General features: G+C 42.1%; 1 protein-coding gene and 1 long non-coding RNA gene across 5 annotated transcripts in view; one reads left to right on the plus strand and one right to left on the minus strand.

Annotated features, from left to right (window-relative positions):
• The first annotated feature begins 210 nt into the window (after positions 1-210).
• The window catches only part of LOC128778066 (uncharacterized), a 32,501-nt gene continuing 12,731 nt past the window's right edge, over positions 211-19,980 (plus strand). The window contains exon 1 of the long non-coding RNA XR_008423453.1: positions 211-482. This is a non-coding gene — a long non-coding RNA (uncharacterized LOC128778066). The remainder of the gene's footprint in view (positions 483-19,980) is intronic.
• Positions 6,995-19,980, minus strand: part of LOC109260430 (zinc finger protein 671) — a 226,377-nt gene continuing 213,391 nt past the window's right edge. For all 4 annotated transcript variants that reach the window (XM_053906191.1, XM_053906190.1, XM_019439478.2 and 1 more), the window contains exon 3: positions 6,995-12,397. In XM_053906191.1, the coding sequence (XP_053762166.1) occupies positions 9,594-12,397 (2,804 nt within the window). In that variant the 3' untranslated portion in view covers positions 6,995-9,593. The remainder of the gene's footprint in view (positions 12,398-19,980) is intronic.

Below are 19,980 nucleotides of genomic sequence, written 5' to 3' on the forward strand. Positions count from 1 at the left end.
ATCTCCCTGATATGTTGTAGTCTCTCAAAATTATGCCCTCACCGCAGTTAACAAGAAGCAACTCTTCTTCTCTCTAGGTTTCCGGGATCCCTTAGGGAGCCGCATTGCATTCTCTGATTGGTCAGCATGGAGAAAATCTCTGCAGCGGTCTCCACGGGCCCCCAACTACATTACCCAGAAGACCGCGCGCGGAGTTGAGCCAACGGAAGCATTTCCGCCGAAATTCATCGCTTATGTCGGGACTTCCGGTCTCCTCCCAGTGGTGGCTGCTTTGCTGCTCTAGGGTGTGTTCCGATTCTCCTGCGCCAGGATGGGACCAAGGTGATGGAAGAGAAATGGGCGCGTGGCAGAGAGGCGGGTTCGCAACTCGGCGACGCCGCCCGGGCTGCTCACTCCGGGGCCGGGACAGGGACTGCTGGCCCGGGTGTCTGCTCCGCTCACAGAGTCCGATGGAGGCAGCCGCGCGCAGGGACCCGGCTGAGGTAAACGCGTGGCCCCCGGGCCCTCCCCCTCCCCCCAGACCCTCCAGGCCCGAGCGCGGGGCGCCTGCTCGCGTCCTTGCGGCCCAGGTTCCGGTGTCCGGGCCGGGGAGGCGCTCTTGGGCGGGGGCTCCGTGTATGAGCGCCGGCGTGACGGAGTGCGGGAGCGGGTTACAGGGGGGCCGTCGCGTGAGGAATCGGGGGTGTAGGACCCACCCTCTGCCCTTGGGGAACAGAGGGTGTGCAGCGCAGTCACTGCTGTAGTGGCGGGCTGAGGTGTGGTACCTACGTCCTGAGGGCGCTGAGACCAGTGAAAGATCGTGAACAGGAAGACACAAGTCCAGCCTTCCAAAGCCGCTCAGAGACCCCACTGGCATGTTCTCAGGGTTGTGGTTCCCTGTTAGTCTAAATTCCATTTCCCCAGTCCTTGAGTTTGGAGATCATGGAGAAACCCAAAGCCCAGGGACTGAAATCCATGTCAGGTTTTATATATATATTACCATTTCTTGCAACCAGTGCAAACAGGTGTGGAGCGTACTATGGGAGATGTACCAAGATGTGTAAGTTCTCAGGTAAAACTGAGCTGGGGATGGTCAGGAAACCACTAGCCTTTCTTTTGTGTGCGAACAAAGAGCAGGAGTGCAGAAGTCACAACTGGTATGGCTACCTGAGAAGCTGTGTGTCTGTCTACTCTGGAAGTGGTAAGAGATATGGATCAGAGGATGGGTGGTAAGATATGTTTGGAATATTTAATGCTCTAAGGCTGAGGGCATATTTATGAATTATACTTAGAACAAATGACATTTCTATAGCCGAGAATCCTTTTAAAATCATATGAAATATTAACATGGAAATTCAATAAAGTAAAAAATCAATGGTAATCCTGTAGGAAGCTTTCTCCCATCTAAACATTTAGAGAAAATATCTTAATGAAATATAAATAAAAAATTGAAAAATAAATACTAAGAAATGTGACAAAAGAATTGAAAGAAATTGGGGCGTCTGGGTGGCTCAGTCGGTTGAGCATCCTACAACGGCTCAGGTCATCTCATGGTTCATGACTTAGAGCCCCCTCATTGGGCTCTGTGTTGACAGCTCAGAGCCTGGAGCCTGCTTTGGATTCAGTGTCTCCCTCTCTCTCTGCCCCTCCCTGCCTCACGCTCTATCACTCTCTCCCAAAAATAAACACTAAAAGCTTTTTTTAAAAAAATTGAAAGAAACCTAAAAACTTATGGGAATTGTGAAAAGCAGACCTAAATAAAAATAGATATAAGCCATTTTTGATATAGGAAGATTAGATATTATAAATAAAATTACTAAAAGACAATTCAAACAAAAATGCTAATATTCCTGAGATTATTAAGTAAAATTGGGAGCCCAGAAATAAACCCACACTTATCTGATTAATCTATGACAAAGGAGGCAAGAACGTAGTATGGGGAAAAGACAGTCTCTTCAATCAATGGTATTGAAAATGGACACCTACATGCAAAAGAATGAACCTGAACCACGTTCTTTCACCATACAGAAACATAAACTCAAAATGGATTAAAGACCTAAACAGAGAACAAATCAGGAGACTATAGATGCTGGAGAGGATGTGGAGAAATGGGAACCCTCTTGCACTGTTGGTGGGAATGCAAATTGGTGCAGCCGCTCTGGAAAGCAATGTGGAGGTTCCTCAGAAAATTAAAAATAGACCTACCCTATGACCCAGCAATAGCACTGCTAGGAATTTACCCAAGGGATACAGAAGTACTGATGCATAGGGGCACTTGTACCCCAATGTTTATAGCAGCACTCTCAACAATAGCCAAATTATGGAAAGAGCCTAAATGTCCATCAACTGATGAATGGATAAAGAAATTGTGGTTTATATACACAATGGAATACTATGTGGCAATGAGAAAGAATGAAATATGGCCTTTTGTAGCAACGTGGATGGAACTGGAGAGTGTGATGCTAAGTGAAATCAGCCATACAGAGAAAGACAGATACCATATGGTTTCACTCTTATGTGGATCCTGAGAAACTTAACAGAATCCCATGGGGGAGGGGAAGGAAAAAAAAAAAAAAGAGGTTAGAGTGGGAGACAGCCAAAGCGTAAGAGACTGTTAAAAACTGAGAACAAACTGAGGGTTGATGGGGGGTGGGAGGGAGGAAAGGGTGGGTGATGGGTATTGAGGAGGGCACCTTTTGGGATGAACACTGGGTGTTGTATGGAAACCAATTTGACAATAAACTTCATATATTGAAAAAAAAAAAAAAAAAAAAAAGACCTAAACAGAAGACCTGAAATCATGAAACTACTAAAGGAAAACAGGCAGTAATCTCGTGTACATTGACCTCAGCAATACTTTTCTGAATATGTCTCTGTAGATGAGGAAAACAAAAGCAAAAATAAATAGGACTAAAACTAAAAACCTTTTGCATAGCAAAGGAAACCATCAACAAAAATGCAAAGTCAAGCTACTGAATCAGAAAAGACATTTGCTAATGATATATCCAATAAGGAGTTAATATCCAAAATTTGTAAAGAACTCACATAGCTCAACACCAAAAAGCTCCAAATCAATTAAAAATTTCCAGAAGACCTGAATGGAAAGTTTTCCAAGAAGACATACAGATGGCATGGGGCACCTGGATGGCTCAGTTGGTTAGGCATCTGACTACGGCTCGGGTCATGATCTCACAGTTCGTGTATTCGAGCCTCGCGTTGGGCTCTGTGCTGACAGTGCAGAGCCTAGAGCCTGTTTTGGATTCTGTGTCTCCTCTCTTTCTGCCTTCCCTCCCTTGCTCACACTCTCTCTCTCAAAAATAAATAAACATTAAAAAATTTAAAAAGTAGACATACAGATGACAAACAGACACATGAAAAGATGTTCAATATCACTCATCATCGGGGAAATGCAAATCAAAACCACAATGAGACATCACCTCACACCAGTCAGAATGGCTAGTATCAAAAAGACAAGAAGCAAGTGTTGGTGAAGATATGGAGAAAAGGGAACGCTCCTGCAGTTAATGGGAATGTAAGTCGGTGAAGCTACTCTGGAAAGCAATATGGAGGTTCCTTGGAAAACTGAAAATAGAACGATACAATCCAATAGTTCCACTTCTGGATATTTACCTGAAGAAAACAAAAGCACTAATTCAAAAAGATCTGTGCATCCCTGCATTTACTGCAGCATCATTTACAATAGACAAGATATGGAAGTAACTAAAGTGTCCATTGATAGATGAATGGATAAAGATGTGGTATATATACACAATGGACTATTACTCAGCCATAAAAAAAAAATGGAATCTTGCCATTCACGACAGTGTGTATGGATGTAGAGGGCATTATGCCAAGTGAAATAAGTCAAAGAAGGACAACTACCATATGATTTCACTTATGTGTGGGATCTAAAAAACAATACAACAAAGGAGAGAAACTGAATCATGGAAAACTAGTGGTTGCCAGGGAGGAAGGAGAAGAGGGATTTGCAAAATAGTTGAGGGGGATTGATTAGTACAAACTTCTCATTGTAAAATAAGGAAGTCAGAGACATGAAAATACAGCATGGGGAATACAGTCAATAATATTGTAATGACTTCGAATGGTGACAGATGATAACTACACTTATGGTGAGCGTTTCATGATGTATGTGTCAAATCACTATGTTGTACCTCTAATATATTACATGTCAACTATACCTCAATTAAAAAAAATTTTTTTTGGGGCGCCTGGGTGGCGCAGTCGGTTGGGCGTCCGACTTCAGCCAGGTCACGATCTCGCAGTCCGTGAGTTCGAGCCCCGCGTCAGGCTCTGGGCTGATGGCTCAGAGCCTGGAGCCTGTTTCCGATTCTGTGTCTCCCTCTCTCTCTGCCCCTCCCCCGTTCATGCTCTGTCTCTCTCTGTCCCAAAAATAAATAAATGTTGAAAAAAAAAAAAAATTAAAAAAAAAAATTTTTTTTAATGTATTTTAATGGGTAGTAAATGGGGATACCTGGGTGGCTCAGTTGGCTAAGCGTCTGACTCTTGATTTCAGCTCAGGTCATGATCTCACCTCATGGTTGGTAGCTTCAAGCCCTATGTCAGGCTTCGGGCTGACAGCACAGAACCTGCTTGGGGTGCCCTTCCCCTGCTTTCTCTCTCTCTCAAAATACATAAATAGTAAATGTAACTTTATTGAGAAACCTTACATTTATATCTAGAAACTTATTCTAGAAGGAAAACCAGAATGGGTTAGTGGTACACAGTATACAGCCTGGGAACACCTCTGACCTCTACATACTGGTAAACGTTTAGAGACATACACGTATTAAATTTGATTATCAATTTGTAGAGAAAATAATGAAATAAATATTAAGATGGATTTTGCAAATGAGAAGGAAAAAATATCAGTTTATATCTCAGTTCAAATAGAAAATTAACCTAACCTAACCTAACCTAACCGCCAATCCTAACATGAAAACAAAAAGCCTAAGATTATTTAAAAAATTTTTAAACAAAACTGCACTTGAAATGTTCAAGTCATGGGATGCCTGGGTGGCCAGTCGGTTAAGTGTCTGACTTAAGCTCAGTTCATGGTCTCACCATTGGTGAGTTCAAGTCCCACGTCAGGCCCTGTGCTGACAGCTCAGAGGCTGGAGCCTGCTTTGGATTCTGTATCTCCCTCTGTCTCGGCCCCTCCCCTGCTCACACTCTGTCTCTCTCTCTAAAATAAATAAACATTTAAAAAATTGTTTTAAATGTCCAAGTCGTTACAAAACAAGATCTCAATTTAAAGCCACAAAATATGCTTTTCACTTTTTAAAAATAAAAATATATGCAAAATACAAAAATACAACTAAAAAATTAATCACAAAAATAACACAGAATGTAAAACAGAACTGATATTTTCAGTATTCACACAAGCCATAAAATATTAGGCAAAAATTTAAAACAATTTTTTGTGGAAACTATCCAATATATGGAGATACACACACACACACACACACACACACACACACACACCTACACAAAAATTTCATTTTGATTTCATTTTGATTTAAAAACTTCCCTTTAACCCATTCAGAGCTAAAGTAGACTGAAAATTTTAAATGTTTCAAAAACATCCTAATTGTAGAAAACTTATAGAATACTTAATACTTTATCACTTACACTTTTACCAGCCACATTTCACTGAATTTTTAAAAAATGTATTTGGAAGCTTTTCAGTGCACTCAAATGAATATTCATTAAAATAAGAATGCTTTTTGTTTTTCCAACTATCATCTGTTGTTTACATCATATTAAACAATATAAATTTTAAATAAAACCTGCATTGAATTTTTAGGAAAGAAAAAAAGTGATCCTTAACGAACCCAGAAGGTAACTATGAAAAGAATCTCTGGTGTGGAATAACACACCTTTATAATAGTACTCATCATTTTGCATTTAAGCATCATGAATTTGTTTTAAGAGGGTGTGAGGAGAATTAATTCAGCAGTTAGGGCAAGTAGAGGTCCAGAAGAAGAGCTCTCCCAGTATATATGAAAATGAATCAAAATATTTCTGTGATAATCCACCAATTGACAAGCATGCTCTTGGCTTCAGTTATAAAGTGATTCAGAAGAGAAAATAAACTAGGTCATATATAGATGGATTAGTCAAAGTTCTACAGTAAACATTGATTTATGGGGCACTCTATAGAACAAACAAAACTAGGGTATTACTAATGCAATATAAATGCCAATAAATCAGAGTTAAGCACAGTGAGAGAACTGTGAAAAGGAAAGTTATGGAAATATTCATATTAAAAACTTGATATAAAACATCATATACAAGCTCAAAGTCCTATGGGATTCCAGCATGATTAAGTGCTCAGGGTTTTGTTACGTTTATTGATGCTCCCAGGAGCTCAAGTAAACCCCATCATCGCTTCTATGTCATAGTCAGCAAACAGGCTCAGGGGGCCCTAGCTAGTTGCTCAGATATTCCTAGCTGGGGAATCCACACCAAGACCTTGGTATTGTGCAGACCCTCCTCCCTACAGGTGGGTTTTGGGGACTGATTTGGATCAGGGGCTTCTGGGCTTCTGAGACACCCCATTTCTTTCCAGCACACACGTGGGAGCATAGGCATCTGGTGGTAACTGGGACAGCTACAGGTGCCTGGCTCTAGGATGCCCCCTACAGATGGAGCTATACAGGAATGGACACAGCTCTTCACATCTTCCAAAGGACCAGGGGTGGGGCAGCTCCTAATCCCCATTATACATAAAAGAAAACTGAGGCCCCCAATGGGCACATTTGCCTGTGGGTCTTTATTATGGCCAGGAATCCAAGAATTAAACATAGGCAGCTTGGACCAGGACCTGGGGAGTGTGATCAATGACCTCTACATCACCACCACTCCACCCTCCACCCCGCCAGGTTTTGGGACTCAAAGTAAAGTCTAACCCAGCCCATCCTGATGTAATGTTATCGCCCACCTGCTCCAGCCCACCAACCAATGGTCACCGATGGTGATAAAGCAGGAAAATGGGTAAACCACTACAAAGAAAGGCTTTATTGTATTCCTCAATGACTGGACTTAAGAATGTGATGGAGAATATGTTAATGCAGAAAAAATTTAAAAGGGTACAGCATAAGTGTCCATCCCATTGTGAATTGTGCACACACACACTTGTTTCACTGTCCTGTTTCTTAAAGGAAATAGTCAAAGCTCAAAGAATAGGAAAAAGATATGTGCAGACATGTTACCAAAGATGTAGATAGCAAATGAACGTTGGAAAAAATGCCCATTGTGAATCCTTACAGAAATGCAATTTAAGCAGAAAGTGAGAGAACACTAAAAACTTATTAAAAGGACTAAAATTAAAATGATTGTCCAAACAGAGGAAATGGAACTCTGAGACACTGCTGGGAAGATGCACAATGTAGAATCAAAAGTAAAACATTTACCTACCCTGTGACCCAGACATTACACTCTAAGTTACTGACAGAAGATCAAGGAAACATACATTCACATAGAGAGCACTAATGTTTATACTAGCCTTATCTTCAGTAGTCAAAATCTAGAAAAAAAGAAAATCCTCGTACACTGATAAATGGATAAACTGGTATATCCAAAAATATTACTCGGCAAAAACGAATAAAACCCACTACTCACATAGCATCATTGAGGAGTCTCAAAGTAATTGTGACACATAAATTCCAAACATAAACTCAATCTGTCTATTGTAGGAGAAACAAATGGTTACCTACAGAGGTGGGAGATGCAAGGATTATAAAACGACCTAAGTAAACATACTGTGACAGATATGGTTATTATCAAGACTATGATGATGGCTTTAGACGTTCAGAACTATGTCAAAACTTATAAAATTATACTTTAAATATATGCAGGTTAGTACATGTAGGCTGTATCTTGAATAAAGCTCAAGATAGATTGTCCCACTCTTTTTGGAAAACAGGTTTGGCAACCTGTTTGGCACACTGACTCCACCAATCTTCCCCACGCCTATGGGGGTATCACCTCAGTGGCAGCAAATGTGGAGAACAGTGAAGAATATTTCCATACAAGTCAACAGGAATGCTCCACATCCCAGGAATATAGATCCTCCTTTATCTTTTTTTTCTTTTCCTGTCTGTGTGATAACGGCTTTGAGGCAAACATCACAGAATCCACAAAACCTTTTGATTTTAATTTTTATTTTTTTCTCTGACAATTACTTTAGCTACATAAGATAAATGTGCCCGGAGGTCCTGAGATTTGTGTACACACTGATCCTGCAAAGTCATGGTCACAGAAACTTTCCTGGACACATTTTTAGAAGAGGCACGTTCCATCAAGTTGGCTGCAGTTTCCTCCACTCCCTATTAAGCCAGTGTTTTTTATGAATTATGGTTTCCCCAGATGCCTGTGGTCTTACAACCAGTGACCCTGGCCCAATGGATTGTGGACATCAGGGCACATGGCTGTTTGCAGAGCTGTGGAAGAAAACACCTCATCAGTACTGACATCCCCTGTGATAGCTCCTCTGAGTAAGTGAAAAATTCATGCTGCTTTCAAAAGCCTCTGAGGGTCTCACACTTGTCCCCTGCTTGGGGTCATCACTGAGACTCCTAAAACACAAAGCATCCAGACCTCAAATGAAAACGAAAAAGCCCTGCAGTTTTTCAGAGGTTGTGGGGCAGTGATACAGATTTGGTCAAGGCTGGCAAGCTACTTTCTGCCATCATCCTCTCCCTCCTCAGGCATGGACAATTTGAGACTCCTAAAAAGTTCACCCTCTGATGGCTGTTGAGCCCAAATCTGTTTATAAACTACCCCACAGAGTAAGCAGAACATTCAAGATTAAAAAGGATTTAAAAAGTAAGGCCCTGAGGGGCACGTGGGTGGCTCAGTTGGTTCAGCGTCTGACTTTGGCTCAGCTCATGATCTTATGGTTTGTGGATTTGAGCCCCACATAGGGCTCTGTGCTGACAGCTCAGAGCCTGGAACCTGCTCCAGATTCTCTCTCTCTTGGCCCTCTCCCACTCGTGTGTGCTCTCTCTGAAAAATAAACATTAAAAAAAAAGGGCCTTGATTATTGTTTAAGCCAAAGCAATGTGCAGCAGACCACTCTCAAGTTTGTGACTTGGAAACTGGAAAAACATCTCACAAGTATCACAGGAGACCATCATGTCCCTGAAAAAGGTAGTTATTCTCTGTAAGCTGCCAGCCAAACTCATATTCTCTGGGTCATCAATGATTCAGGTTCAGGCCGAAGGTAGTCAAGGAGATGGGGAAGCTGACCCCTAAGGGCTCAGGTTACTCTTAATTTGCTCCAATTCATGAGAACAAAGGTCAGCCTCCCTGAACACACTGGTGGTGAACTAATGCACACCTTGGGGACCTGCCAGGCGGTAGAGGAGAACAGGCTTTGGGCACAAGATCTAGCTGTGACCTAAATCTGGAAAGAGCCCTGAACAGTATGGAAAGTGCAACATATTTACACAAGCTTAGGGTGTCACTGAAACTTACAAGGGATCTCCCACTGAGCATGTTTAGATGTCTGAGATTCAGTCCAGATAGAGGACTCCTCAAAGCTCCCTCCAGAGTTATTACAGTGGATAGGAAATTGAACATTCTCCGCACACCTAAGGCCTTTCTCTAGTGTGAACTCTCTGATGTTGAGAGAGTGTAGATTTTCGTGTAAAAAATTTCCCACATTCACTGCACTCATAAGGCCTTTCTCCAGTGTGACCTCTCCGGTGTTGACTGAATTGGGAACTGTCCCTGAAGGATTTTCCACATTCGCTGCACTCATAAGGCCTTTCTCCAGTGTGAACTCTCTGATGATAACGTAGCTTGGAGCTAGAGATAAAAGATTTCCCACATTCACTACACCCATAAGGCCTGTCTCCTGCATGAACTCTCTGATGATAACGAAGAGTGGAACTGGAAGTAAAAGACTTCCCACATTCACTGCATTCGTAAGGCCTTTTCCCTGCATGAACTCTCTGATGGTAAGAGAGGGTAGCGCTACTGGTAAAAGACTTCCCACACTCACTGCACACATAAGGTCTTTCTCCTGTGTGAACTCTCTGGTGTCGAATCAGTATGGAGCTGTTGGTAAAAGATTTCCCACATTCACTGCACTGATAAGGCTTTTCTCCTCTATGAACTCTATGATGATAACCAAGGCCAGAGATAGATGTAAAGGATTTCCCACAAGCACTACACTCATAAGACCGTTCACTATTATGAATTCTCTGGTGTATTGACAGGGAAGATTTTTGGCTAAAAGTCTTCCCACATTCACTGCACTCATAAGGCCTTTCTCCCGTGTGAGTTCTCCGGTGTTTATTGAATTGTGATCTATCCTTAAAGGATTTCCCACATTCGCTGCACTCATAAGGTCTTTCTCCACTGTGCACTCTGTGATGATAACGAAGGCTGGCACTAAAGGTAAAAGATTTCCCACATTCACTGCACTTGTAAGGCCTCTCTCCCGTGTGAACTCTCTGATGGTAACGGAGGGTAGAACTGGAGGTAAAAGATTTCCCACATTCACTGCACTCATATGGCCTTTTACCTTCATGAACTCTTTGATGGTAACAAAGTGTGGAGCTACAGGTAAAAGATTTCCCACATTCATTGCACACATACGGTTTTTCTCCTGTGTGAACTCTCTGGTGTTGAATCAGGGTCCACCTATTATTAAAAGATTTCCCACATTCACTACACTTGTAAGGCCTTTCTCCTGTGTGAACTCTCTGATGTAAAATAAGGTTATTTCTTCGGATAAAGGATTTCCCACACTCACTACACTCGTAAGGCCTTTCTCCAGAATGAACTCTATGATGATAATGGAGGTCAGATCTAGAAATAAAAGATTTCCCACATTCGTTACACTCATAAGGCCTTTCTCCAGTGTGAACTCTCTGGTGATAACGGAGGGCAGAGCTAGTAGTAAAAGATCTCCCACATTCACTGCACTCATAAGGCCTCTCTCCAAGGTGACCTCGATGATGATACTGGAGGGTGGAGCTACAGGTAAAAGATTTCCCACATTTATTGCACACATACGGCTTTTCTCCTGTGTGAATTCTCCGGTGTCGAATGAGCGTCCACCTATTGTTAAAAGATTTCCCACATTCACTACACTCATAAGGTCTTTCTCCAGTGTGAACTCTGTGGTGATAACGCAGGCTGGAACTAAAGGTAAAAGATTTCCCACATTCACTACACTCATAAGGTCTTTCACCTGAGTGAACTCTTAGGTGTATAATGAGGTTATTTCTTCGGGTAAAGGACTTGCCACATTCACTGCACTCATAAGGCCTCTCCCCAGTGTGAACCCTGTGATGATAACGGAGAGCAGTACGAGTGATAAAGGATTTCCCACATTCACTGCATTCATAAGGCCTTTCTCCAGAATGAACTCTCTGATGATAACGGAGGTCAGACCTAGAGATAAAAGACTTCCCACATTCACTGCACTCATAGGGCCTTTCCCCTGTGTGAGATCTCTGATGATAACTTAGGGCAGAGATAGAGGTAAAAGATTTTGCACAGTCACCACACTTATAAGGCCTTTCTCCAGTTTGAACTCTACATGGAATCAACACTGAGCTCTGACTAAAAGATTTTGCACATTCACCACACATATAACTGTTTTCTCCACCGTGCCATCGCTGGGGATGAATGAGAACGGATTTGTGGCTTAAGGATTTCCCACATTTGCTGCACTTGTATTGCCTGGATCCGGAGTGAGTCTTTCCATGTTGACTGAGGGTTGAGCTTTGCCGAAGGGATTTTCCACATTCATCAAACTCGTGATGCCTTTTTCCAGTATGCAATCTCTGGTGGATAACAAATGAAGATTTGTACCTGAATGTTTTCCCACATTCACTGCACACAAAACACTGGTCCTGAGAAAGCGTGTGTTTCGGACCGAAGGCTTTCTTGCATTCTCCCCAGGTGTAATGACTTTTCCTGCTCTGTATAGTTGCCCTGCACTGGCTGATTGTGTTTGGCTTTTCTCCAGTATGAATGGCCCCTTGTTGCAGATGCCCCGAGCCAGGCAGGAAGTCTTTCTCAATCTCTCCACAGGTAAAGGGCTTTCCTGAATCATGGAATCCACAGCTCTTCACAAAAGAGGTCCTGTCCACACTGCTTCTGAATGGTTTCTCTCCCGTGTGCTGCTCTGGCTGCTGCTGAAAGTTTACGCCGAAATAAAATCGTTTTGCGCATGCCCCACACCTCAACAGTTTCTGGCTGCTTGGCTTTCCCTGGTGCTCACCCAGGCGGAAAACATCTCTCAAGACCGGACCGCACATGTCACAAGGGTGGGTCTTCCGGGAAGACAGAGCTGCCTTGGGCGTGCTGGCCTGTGACACACCTACAGAAACGCTCTGTTCAAGGGGTGCCTCCGCATCCTCTGCTCCACAGCAGCAACCTGAACGCAAAGAAACTCTCATGAAATACATGGTGACTACAGTGAGGGGTAAGCCCGTCACTCATATGCACCTGTCTCGTGTAGGCACAAGTTTATGGGATGCTTTTCCAGACACAGGAGTTGGAATTCAGTTGTGCATTACTGGGATCCTAAGGTCACAGACTGGTGGATAACCCACCAGGGAAGGAAACAAAGACAGCATATGAGACAAGGAAGAGAGATGAGGACTACAACTCGTTTCTGTGCCAACGGTTTTTGGCAGGACCTTTGCCACTGCTGATGAGATGCTGAGTAGAAGCATGCATCCAAGCCCACTAAAATCCAGCTGCAACAGATTAGCTGCTGTTCCATGTCATTGTAAGGACACGTGAATATCTCATGGCTAATGCTAGAGCACACAGAAAGAACACTGAGAGAAGTGGGTGAGATGAGGAGTCAGAGAGGTGATGATCATCACTGCACTAAAGTCATAGTAGAAACGATGAGAAGAACCAAGAAATTGGCAAAGTGTCAAACCAGAGAAGAAAAAGGTAGTAATGAAGTGCGGCCAGTGGAAATGACATGAAAAGTGGGGGTGAATAAAGACAGGTTTCTGGTGTAATCTGAGCACATCCCTGATGGCACATTCTCTCCAGCCATTCACCAGGACCAGCCCATCCCTTCTCCCGCTGAGTCCACCTTGCCACATCTGGAGTCATGTCCATCCTGTAAGCCCTGTAAGTCCATCTTCTCTGTAAGCCCTGAGCAACTACATGGGACATGGATGATACAAGTCCTAAGGGAAAAACAGGACAAATGAATAGCCAGCCCTGTCCCAGGGCTGTCCACACAAGAGGCCTAGAAAAAAGAGCAAGGTAGATGATGTCAGCATGACAGCAGAGGAAACCAGCCTTTGACCTTAGCAGGCTTAGGAGTCCAATTAAGAGGGGCGGCTGGCTATCAACAATATCCAAATTATGGAAAGAACCCAATGTCCTTCGACTAATGAAAGATGATGTGGCATGTGTACGTATGTACATACGTGTGTACACACACACACAGAGAGGAATATTACTCAGTGATCAAAAGGAATGCAATCTTGCCATTTGCAATAATGTGGTTGGAACTAGAGTATATTATGCTAAGTGAAATAAGTCAGAGAAAGACAAATATTCTGTGATTTCATTCATATGTGGAATTTAAGAAACAAAACAGATGAACATAGGGGAAGGGAAGGAAAAATAAATAAGATAAAAACAGAGAGGGAGACAACCATAAGAGACTCTTAAATACAAAGAACAAACTGAGGGTTGCTGGAGGAGAGGTGGGCGAAGGGTGGACTAAATGGGTGATGGGCATTAAGGAGGATGCTTGCTGGGATGAGCACTGAGTGTTATATGTAAGTGATAAATCACTAAATTCTACCCTTGAAACCATTATTACACTACATGTTAACAACCTTGGACTTAAATGAAATTTTTAAAACATTTTTAACAAGAGGGGCACCTGGGTGGCTCAGTTGGTTAAGCATCCGACTCCTGATTTCAGCTCAGGTCATGATCTCACAGTTCATGGGACTGAGCCCCACGTTGGGCTCTGCACTGACAGCGTGGAGCCTGCAGGGGATTCTCTCTCTACCTCTCTCTCTGCCCTTCCCCTTCTTGCTTTCTCTAACACATTAAAAAAATATTAAAAAAGAGTCCAATTAAGACACAACAGCAACACAAGGGAGCACACTAAAAGGATCGATGGGGACACTGGCTTAGTGAAGACACCTGGAGAGACAGAAAATAAGGGTGGGCACTATATGTGTCAGCCAAAGGGGTGATGCCACTGCATTCTGCAGTGGCCTACTCTACAGGGGACCCCAGCAGCCACTGCTGCGAACCTCAACAAGTCCCACTACAGCTGTGGACTATCACAGGTTACACAGCAGAAGTGTCCAGGTGTTTGTAGACATGGACCCCAGATGTCTGCTGTACAGAAGACCCTGGCAGCTTCTGCACTAACATGACCGACCATGGGGACCTGCCAGGGAATAATAACTGAGCTGCCCCCTCTGCCAAAAAAGGAGCTACTGCTCCACCCCGGGGAGCAGAGCTGGCACTCACATCAAACCCACACACACCCTGGACCCAAGAGATGCAACTGCTCCGTGGTTGCCCATATTCCATAACCTGACTCCATGGCTGTCACCTGAGTGCCCAAGCCTCAAGTACCAAAGCCATGGCCACTGTGGGCTAGCCAGCTCCTCAAAACCCAGAGACACTGTCTAAATGTACGATGCTCCTGTCACAGGTTCCATCAATGCTCAGTGTCCAGCCGCATCTCACATAGCACACTCAACACTGCTGCAGACTATTTGGCATCTGGGACCCTAGAACTGCTAATGCTCTGTGTCAGTTCACACCCTAGAAACCAGACCTGTACCTGCTCCGCAGGTGCCTGCACATCAGACACCAATGCTACCACCACCACGAAGACACCCAAGAGCTGGACTGGGCATCAAGATGGTAACCCCATGGCCAAAATACTTCCTGTGGGAGAAAGTGTTTCTCTACTACTGTGGACACACAGAGCCTTAGCTATTGAGGACTCCTGCAGTCTTTGCTAACATTGATCTCAGATGACAGAGCTGCAGACACTAAGCCTCTTGGCCATCTTGTAGTGGGAACTGCCACACACAGGTAAAGATCTTCCCCACTAAAACCTTTCTGTAAAGTCTAGAAGTGACTACTCCATGAAATGTACAGACATCAATGCAAGGCTACAAGAAACACAAAAAAATCAAGGAAACAGAACACCCCCAAAGGAACACAGTAATTTATCCATCACCCTAACAAAATGCAGATCTATGAACTGTCAAAGAATTCAAAATAATTGTCTTAAGGGAGTTCACTGAGCTACAAGAAAATACAATTTAATGAAATAAGGAAAACAATTACAAAAGATTTTCAACAGACAGATACAAAAATATAAAAAAGAACCAAATTACGGCATACTATATTGTACACCTGAAACAAATATAACACTGTATGTTAACTATACTGGAATTTAAATTTAATAATAAAAAAAGTTATGGTGAAGAACACAATGAATGAAACAAACAAAAAAACACAAAAGAGAATCAGCAGCCAACCTGTTCAATCAAAAGAATGAATCTGAAAAGAAAAAAAAAATCTGAAACTGAAGATACTTTTGAAATTATTCAAATTAGAAAAAAGACAACAAAAAAAATGAATAAGGAAAGTCTGTGTGGATTATACGTCATAAAACAATATTTGCATTATGGTGGTCCTGAAGGAGAAGACAGACAGACAGACAGAAAGGGACAGAAATCTGATTTAAACAGTCACAGATTATAAAATAATGGATGAAAACTTCCCAGATCTGGGGACAGACATGAACATACAGGTATATGATGCTCATAAGTCCCCAAAAAGATTCAAACCAAAGAGGACTTTACCAAGACACATTACAGGGGCACCTGGTTGGCTCAGTCAGAAAAGCATGAGACTCTTGATCTTGGGGTCATGAGTTCAAGACACATGTTGGATACAGAGATTACTTAAAAATAAAATCTTTAAAAAAAAAAAAAGAAAAAAGAAAAAAAGACGACACATTACAGTGACCCTTAAGAACAACATGGGTTCAAACTGTGCGGATTAATTTACAAGCAGACTTTTTCCAGTAAATACAGTAAAATACTATAAATGTATTTACTCTTCCTTATGATTTTAGCACATTCTTTTCTCTAGCTTACTTTATTGTAAGAATACAGTAGATGTATAATGTACAAAATATAGGTTAATTTATGTTATTAGTAAGGCTTTGGTGAAGAGTAGGCTAACAGTAACCAAGTTCTGGGAGAAGTCAAAAGTTATACATGGATTTTTGGCTGCATGGGGGTTAGCGCCCCTAACCCCTGTGTTGTTCAAAGGTCAAATATATGGGGCACCTGGGTGGCTTCGGTTAAGAAGGCTCAGGTCATGATCTCACAGTTTGTGAGTTCAAGTCCCGTATCAGGTGAGCTGGAGCCCTGCTTCAGGTGAGCATGAACCCCAGGTGAGCCCCAATTCTCTCTCCCTCTCTCTCTCTATGCCCCTCGTAGGATTCTCTCTTTCTCTCTGCCCCTTGCTCACTTGTGCCTTCTCACTCTTAAAAAAAAAAAAAAAAAAAAAAAAAGTCAACTATATAATATCGAAATATAATGACAGAGAATTTGAAAGCTGTGGGAAGAGAACTTACACAAGGGAACCCCCCCAACCTCCATTAGGGTATGAGTAGTGTTCTTAGCTGTAACACTGAATACTAGGAGAGTGGCATGGTGTGTTCTATAAATGCTGAAACAAAGAAACTGCAAACCAAAAATACTTTACTAGCAAAGTTGTCATTCAGAAATAAAGAAGAACTGCTTTCCCAGACAAACAGAAGCTAAGGGAGTTCATCACCACTTGATGTACCCTACAGAAGATGCTACAACAGTTCTTCAAGCTGAAATGAAAGTATGCTAATTAGTAACATGAAAATAGAGAATACACTGGCAAATGCAATTATATAGTCATAGTCAAAATACAGGAGTCCCTCATCCATTTCACTTTCCATGGTTTCACTTACCCATGGTCAACCATGGTCCAAAAGCAAATGGGGGCACCTAGGTAGTGCAGTCAGTTAAGCGTCTCTTCATCTCGGCTCAGGTCATGATCTCACAGTTTGTGAGTTTAAGCCCTGCATTGGATTCTGTGCTGACAGTACGGAGCCTGCTTGGGATTCTGTCTCTCCCTCTATCTGCCCCTCCCCATTTATGCTCTCTATCTCTCAAAATAAATAAACTTAAAAAAAAAGTTGCAAAAGTAAATGATCCTCCTTCATTATAACAGTTCAGAGGGTCTCTAGTAGCCTAATGCTATGTCACAATGCCTATATCATTCACCTCACTTTATCTCATCATTCTTGATGAGGCATTCTTTTTTTCGTTAAGTTTATTTATTGAGAGAGAGAGAGAGAGAGAGAGAGAGAGAGAGCACGCACACATGTGAGTGGGGGGAGGGACAGAAAGAGAATCCCAATCAGGTTCTGTGCTGTCAGTGTGGATCTCAATGTGGGGCACAAACCCACAAACCATGAGATCACAACGTGAATCAAGAGTCAGACGCTCAGACTTGAGCCACCCAGCTGCCCCGAGATTATTTATGTAAGCCTCATGGTAACCACAAAGCAAAAACCTATAGGAGACACAAAAGAGAAAGGAATGGAAGCATAAGACCACGGGAAATCATCAGATCACCAAGGAAGACAGCAAAAGATGAAGAAGAAAGATACTACAAGACTCTGAGACGATAATTAACATGGCAACAGTAGGTCCTAATAGAATTCTCAATCAAAAGACAGAGTGGCTGAACTCAAAACAAAACATGACCCAACTATATGCTGCCAACACTAGAGTAACTTCAGCCTTAAGGACACACAGAAGCTGAAAGTGAAGGAATTGAGAAAGATAGTCCACACAAATAGAAACCAAAACAGAATAGGGGTAGCTATACTTATAGGAGATACAACAGACTTTAAGTTAACAACTGTCAAGAGACAAAGAAGGTTTTACATAATGATAAAGGAATGAAATCCTAAAGAGAATGCACGAATTTTATGTATATATGCATCACACATCAAAGCATCTAAATTAAGTATTAAGCAAATTCGACTAGATCTGAAGACAGAAAAGACAGCAATCAGATTTTAATTATCAATATCCCCCTTTCAACAATAGGCAGATATCCAGACAAAAAATACTAATAAGGATATATCTGAATTGAACATTCTCGTCCAAATGGATGGAAAAGACATATATAGAACATTCCATTTCACTATAGCAGCATACACACTCTCAAGTGACACAGAATATTCTCTAAGATAAATCACATGTCAAACAAGTCTTAACAAATTTCAGAAGACTGAAATTCTGTCAAGTACCTTTTCCTAACAATGGATGAAACTAGAAATCAGTAACATGAGGAAACTTAACAATTCAAATATGTGGACATTAAACAACACATGCCTATCCAATCAATTGGCCAAAGGATAAATCAAAAGCAAAATTAAAAAGTATCTTGAGAAAAACAAAAGTGGAAACAAAATCTATGGAATGTGAGGGGTGCCTGGGTGGCTCAGTCAGTTGAGTGTCCAACTTCGGTTCAGGTCACGATCTCACAGTTCATGAGTTCAAACTCCGCATTGGGCCTGATGCTGTTAGCACAGAGCCTGCTTCTGAACGTCTGTCCCCCTCTGTCTCTGCCCCTACCCCCGCTCACGCTAAGATAAAAATAAACATTGGGGCGCCTGGGTGGCGCAGTCGGTTAAGCGTCCGACTTCAGCCAGGTCACGATCTCGCGGTCCGTGAGTTCGAGCCCCGCGTCAGGCTCTGGGCTGATGGCTCGGAGCCTGGAGCCTGTTTCCGATTCTGTGTCTCCCTCTCTCTCTGCCCCTCCCCCGTTCATGCTCTGTCTCTCTCTGTCCCAAAAATAAATAAAATAAATAAATAAATAAATAAATAAACATTTAAAAGTATCTATATGGAGGGCACCTGGGTGGCTCAGTTGAAGTGTCTTCCTTCGGCGCAGGTCATGATCTCGGGTCATGATCTCGCAGCTTGTGAGTTCAAGCCCCACATTGGGCTCTCTGCTGTCAGCATAGAGCCTGCTTCAGGTGCTCTGTCCCCCTCTGCTACTGCCCCACTCACACTCTCTCTCTTAAAAATAAACAAACATTAATACATACATACATACATACATACATAAAAATATCTATATAGAATGTGAAAAGTCAGTTCTAAGAAAAAAGTTTAGAGCAATAAATGCTGGCTCTTAAAAAAAGAAAAGAAAAGAAAAGAAAAGATCTCCAAGAAACAACCTAACTTTACACCTTAAGAAACTAGAAAAATAACAAACTAAGACCAAAGTTAGAGAAACAAAGGAAAACACAAAGATCAGACCAAAAATAAAATAGAAACTAGAAAAATAAAAAGATAAACAATACTAAAAGCTGGTTTTCTGAGCAGAAACTTGAAAAACCTTTAGCTGGACTTAGAACAAAGGCAAGACTCAAATAAATTAATGCAGAAATATAAGAGGAGAAATTGCAAGCGAGAGCACAGAAACACAAAGGATCATAAAGCACTACTATGAACTATATACACCAACATATTAGATAACATAGAATAAAGTCCTACAAACATACAACCTACCAACACTGAATTGTAAGACAGAAAATCCAAATGACAAGGAAATTGATTCAGAAATCAAATATCTCCCAACAAAGAAAAGGTCATGACCACAAGATTTCTATCAACATCTTTTTTTTTAATATGAAATTTATTGTCAAATTGGTTTCCATACAACACCCAGTGCTCATCCCAACAGGTGCCCTCCTCAATACCCATCACCCACCCTCCCCTCCCTCCCACCCCCCCATCAACCCTCAGTTAGTTCTCAGTTTTTATTTAAGAGTCTCTTATGTTTTGGCTCCCTCCCTCTCTAACCTTTTTTTTTTCCTTCCCCTCCCACATGGTCTTCTGTTAAGTTTCTCAGGATCCACATAAGAGTGAAAAC

This window comes from Panthera pardus, unplaced genomic scaffold (genome assembly GCF_024362965.1).
Source record: "Panthera pardus isolate Hobbes unplaced genomic scaffold, ASM2436296v1 HiC_scaffold_18, whole genome shotgun sequence".
Taxonomy (NCBI): Eukaryota; Metazoa; Chordata; class Mammalia; order Carnivora; family Felidae; genus Panthera; species Panthera pardus.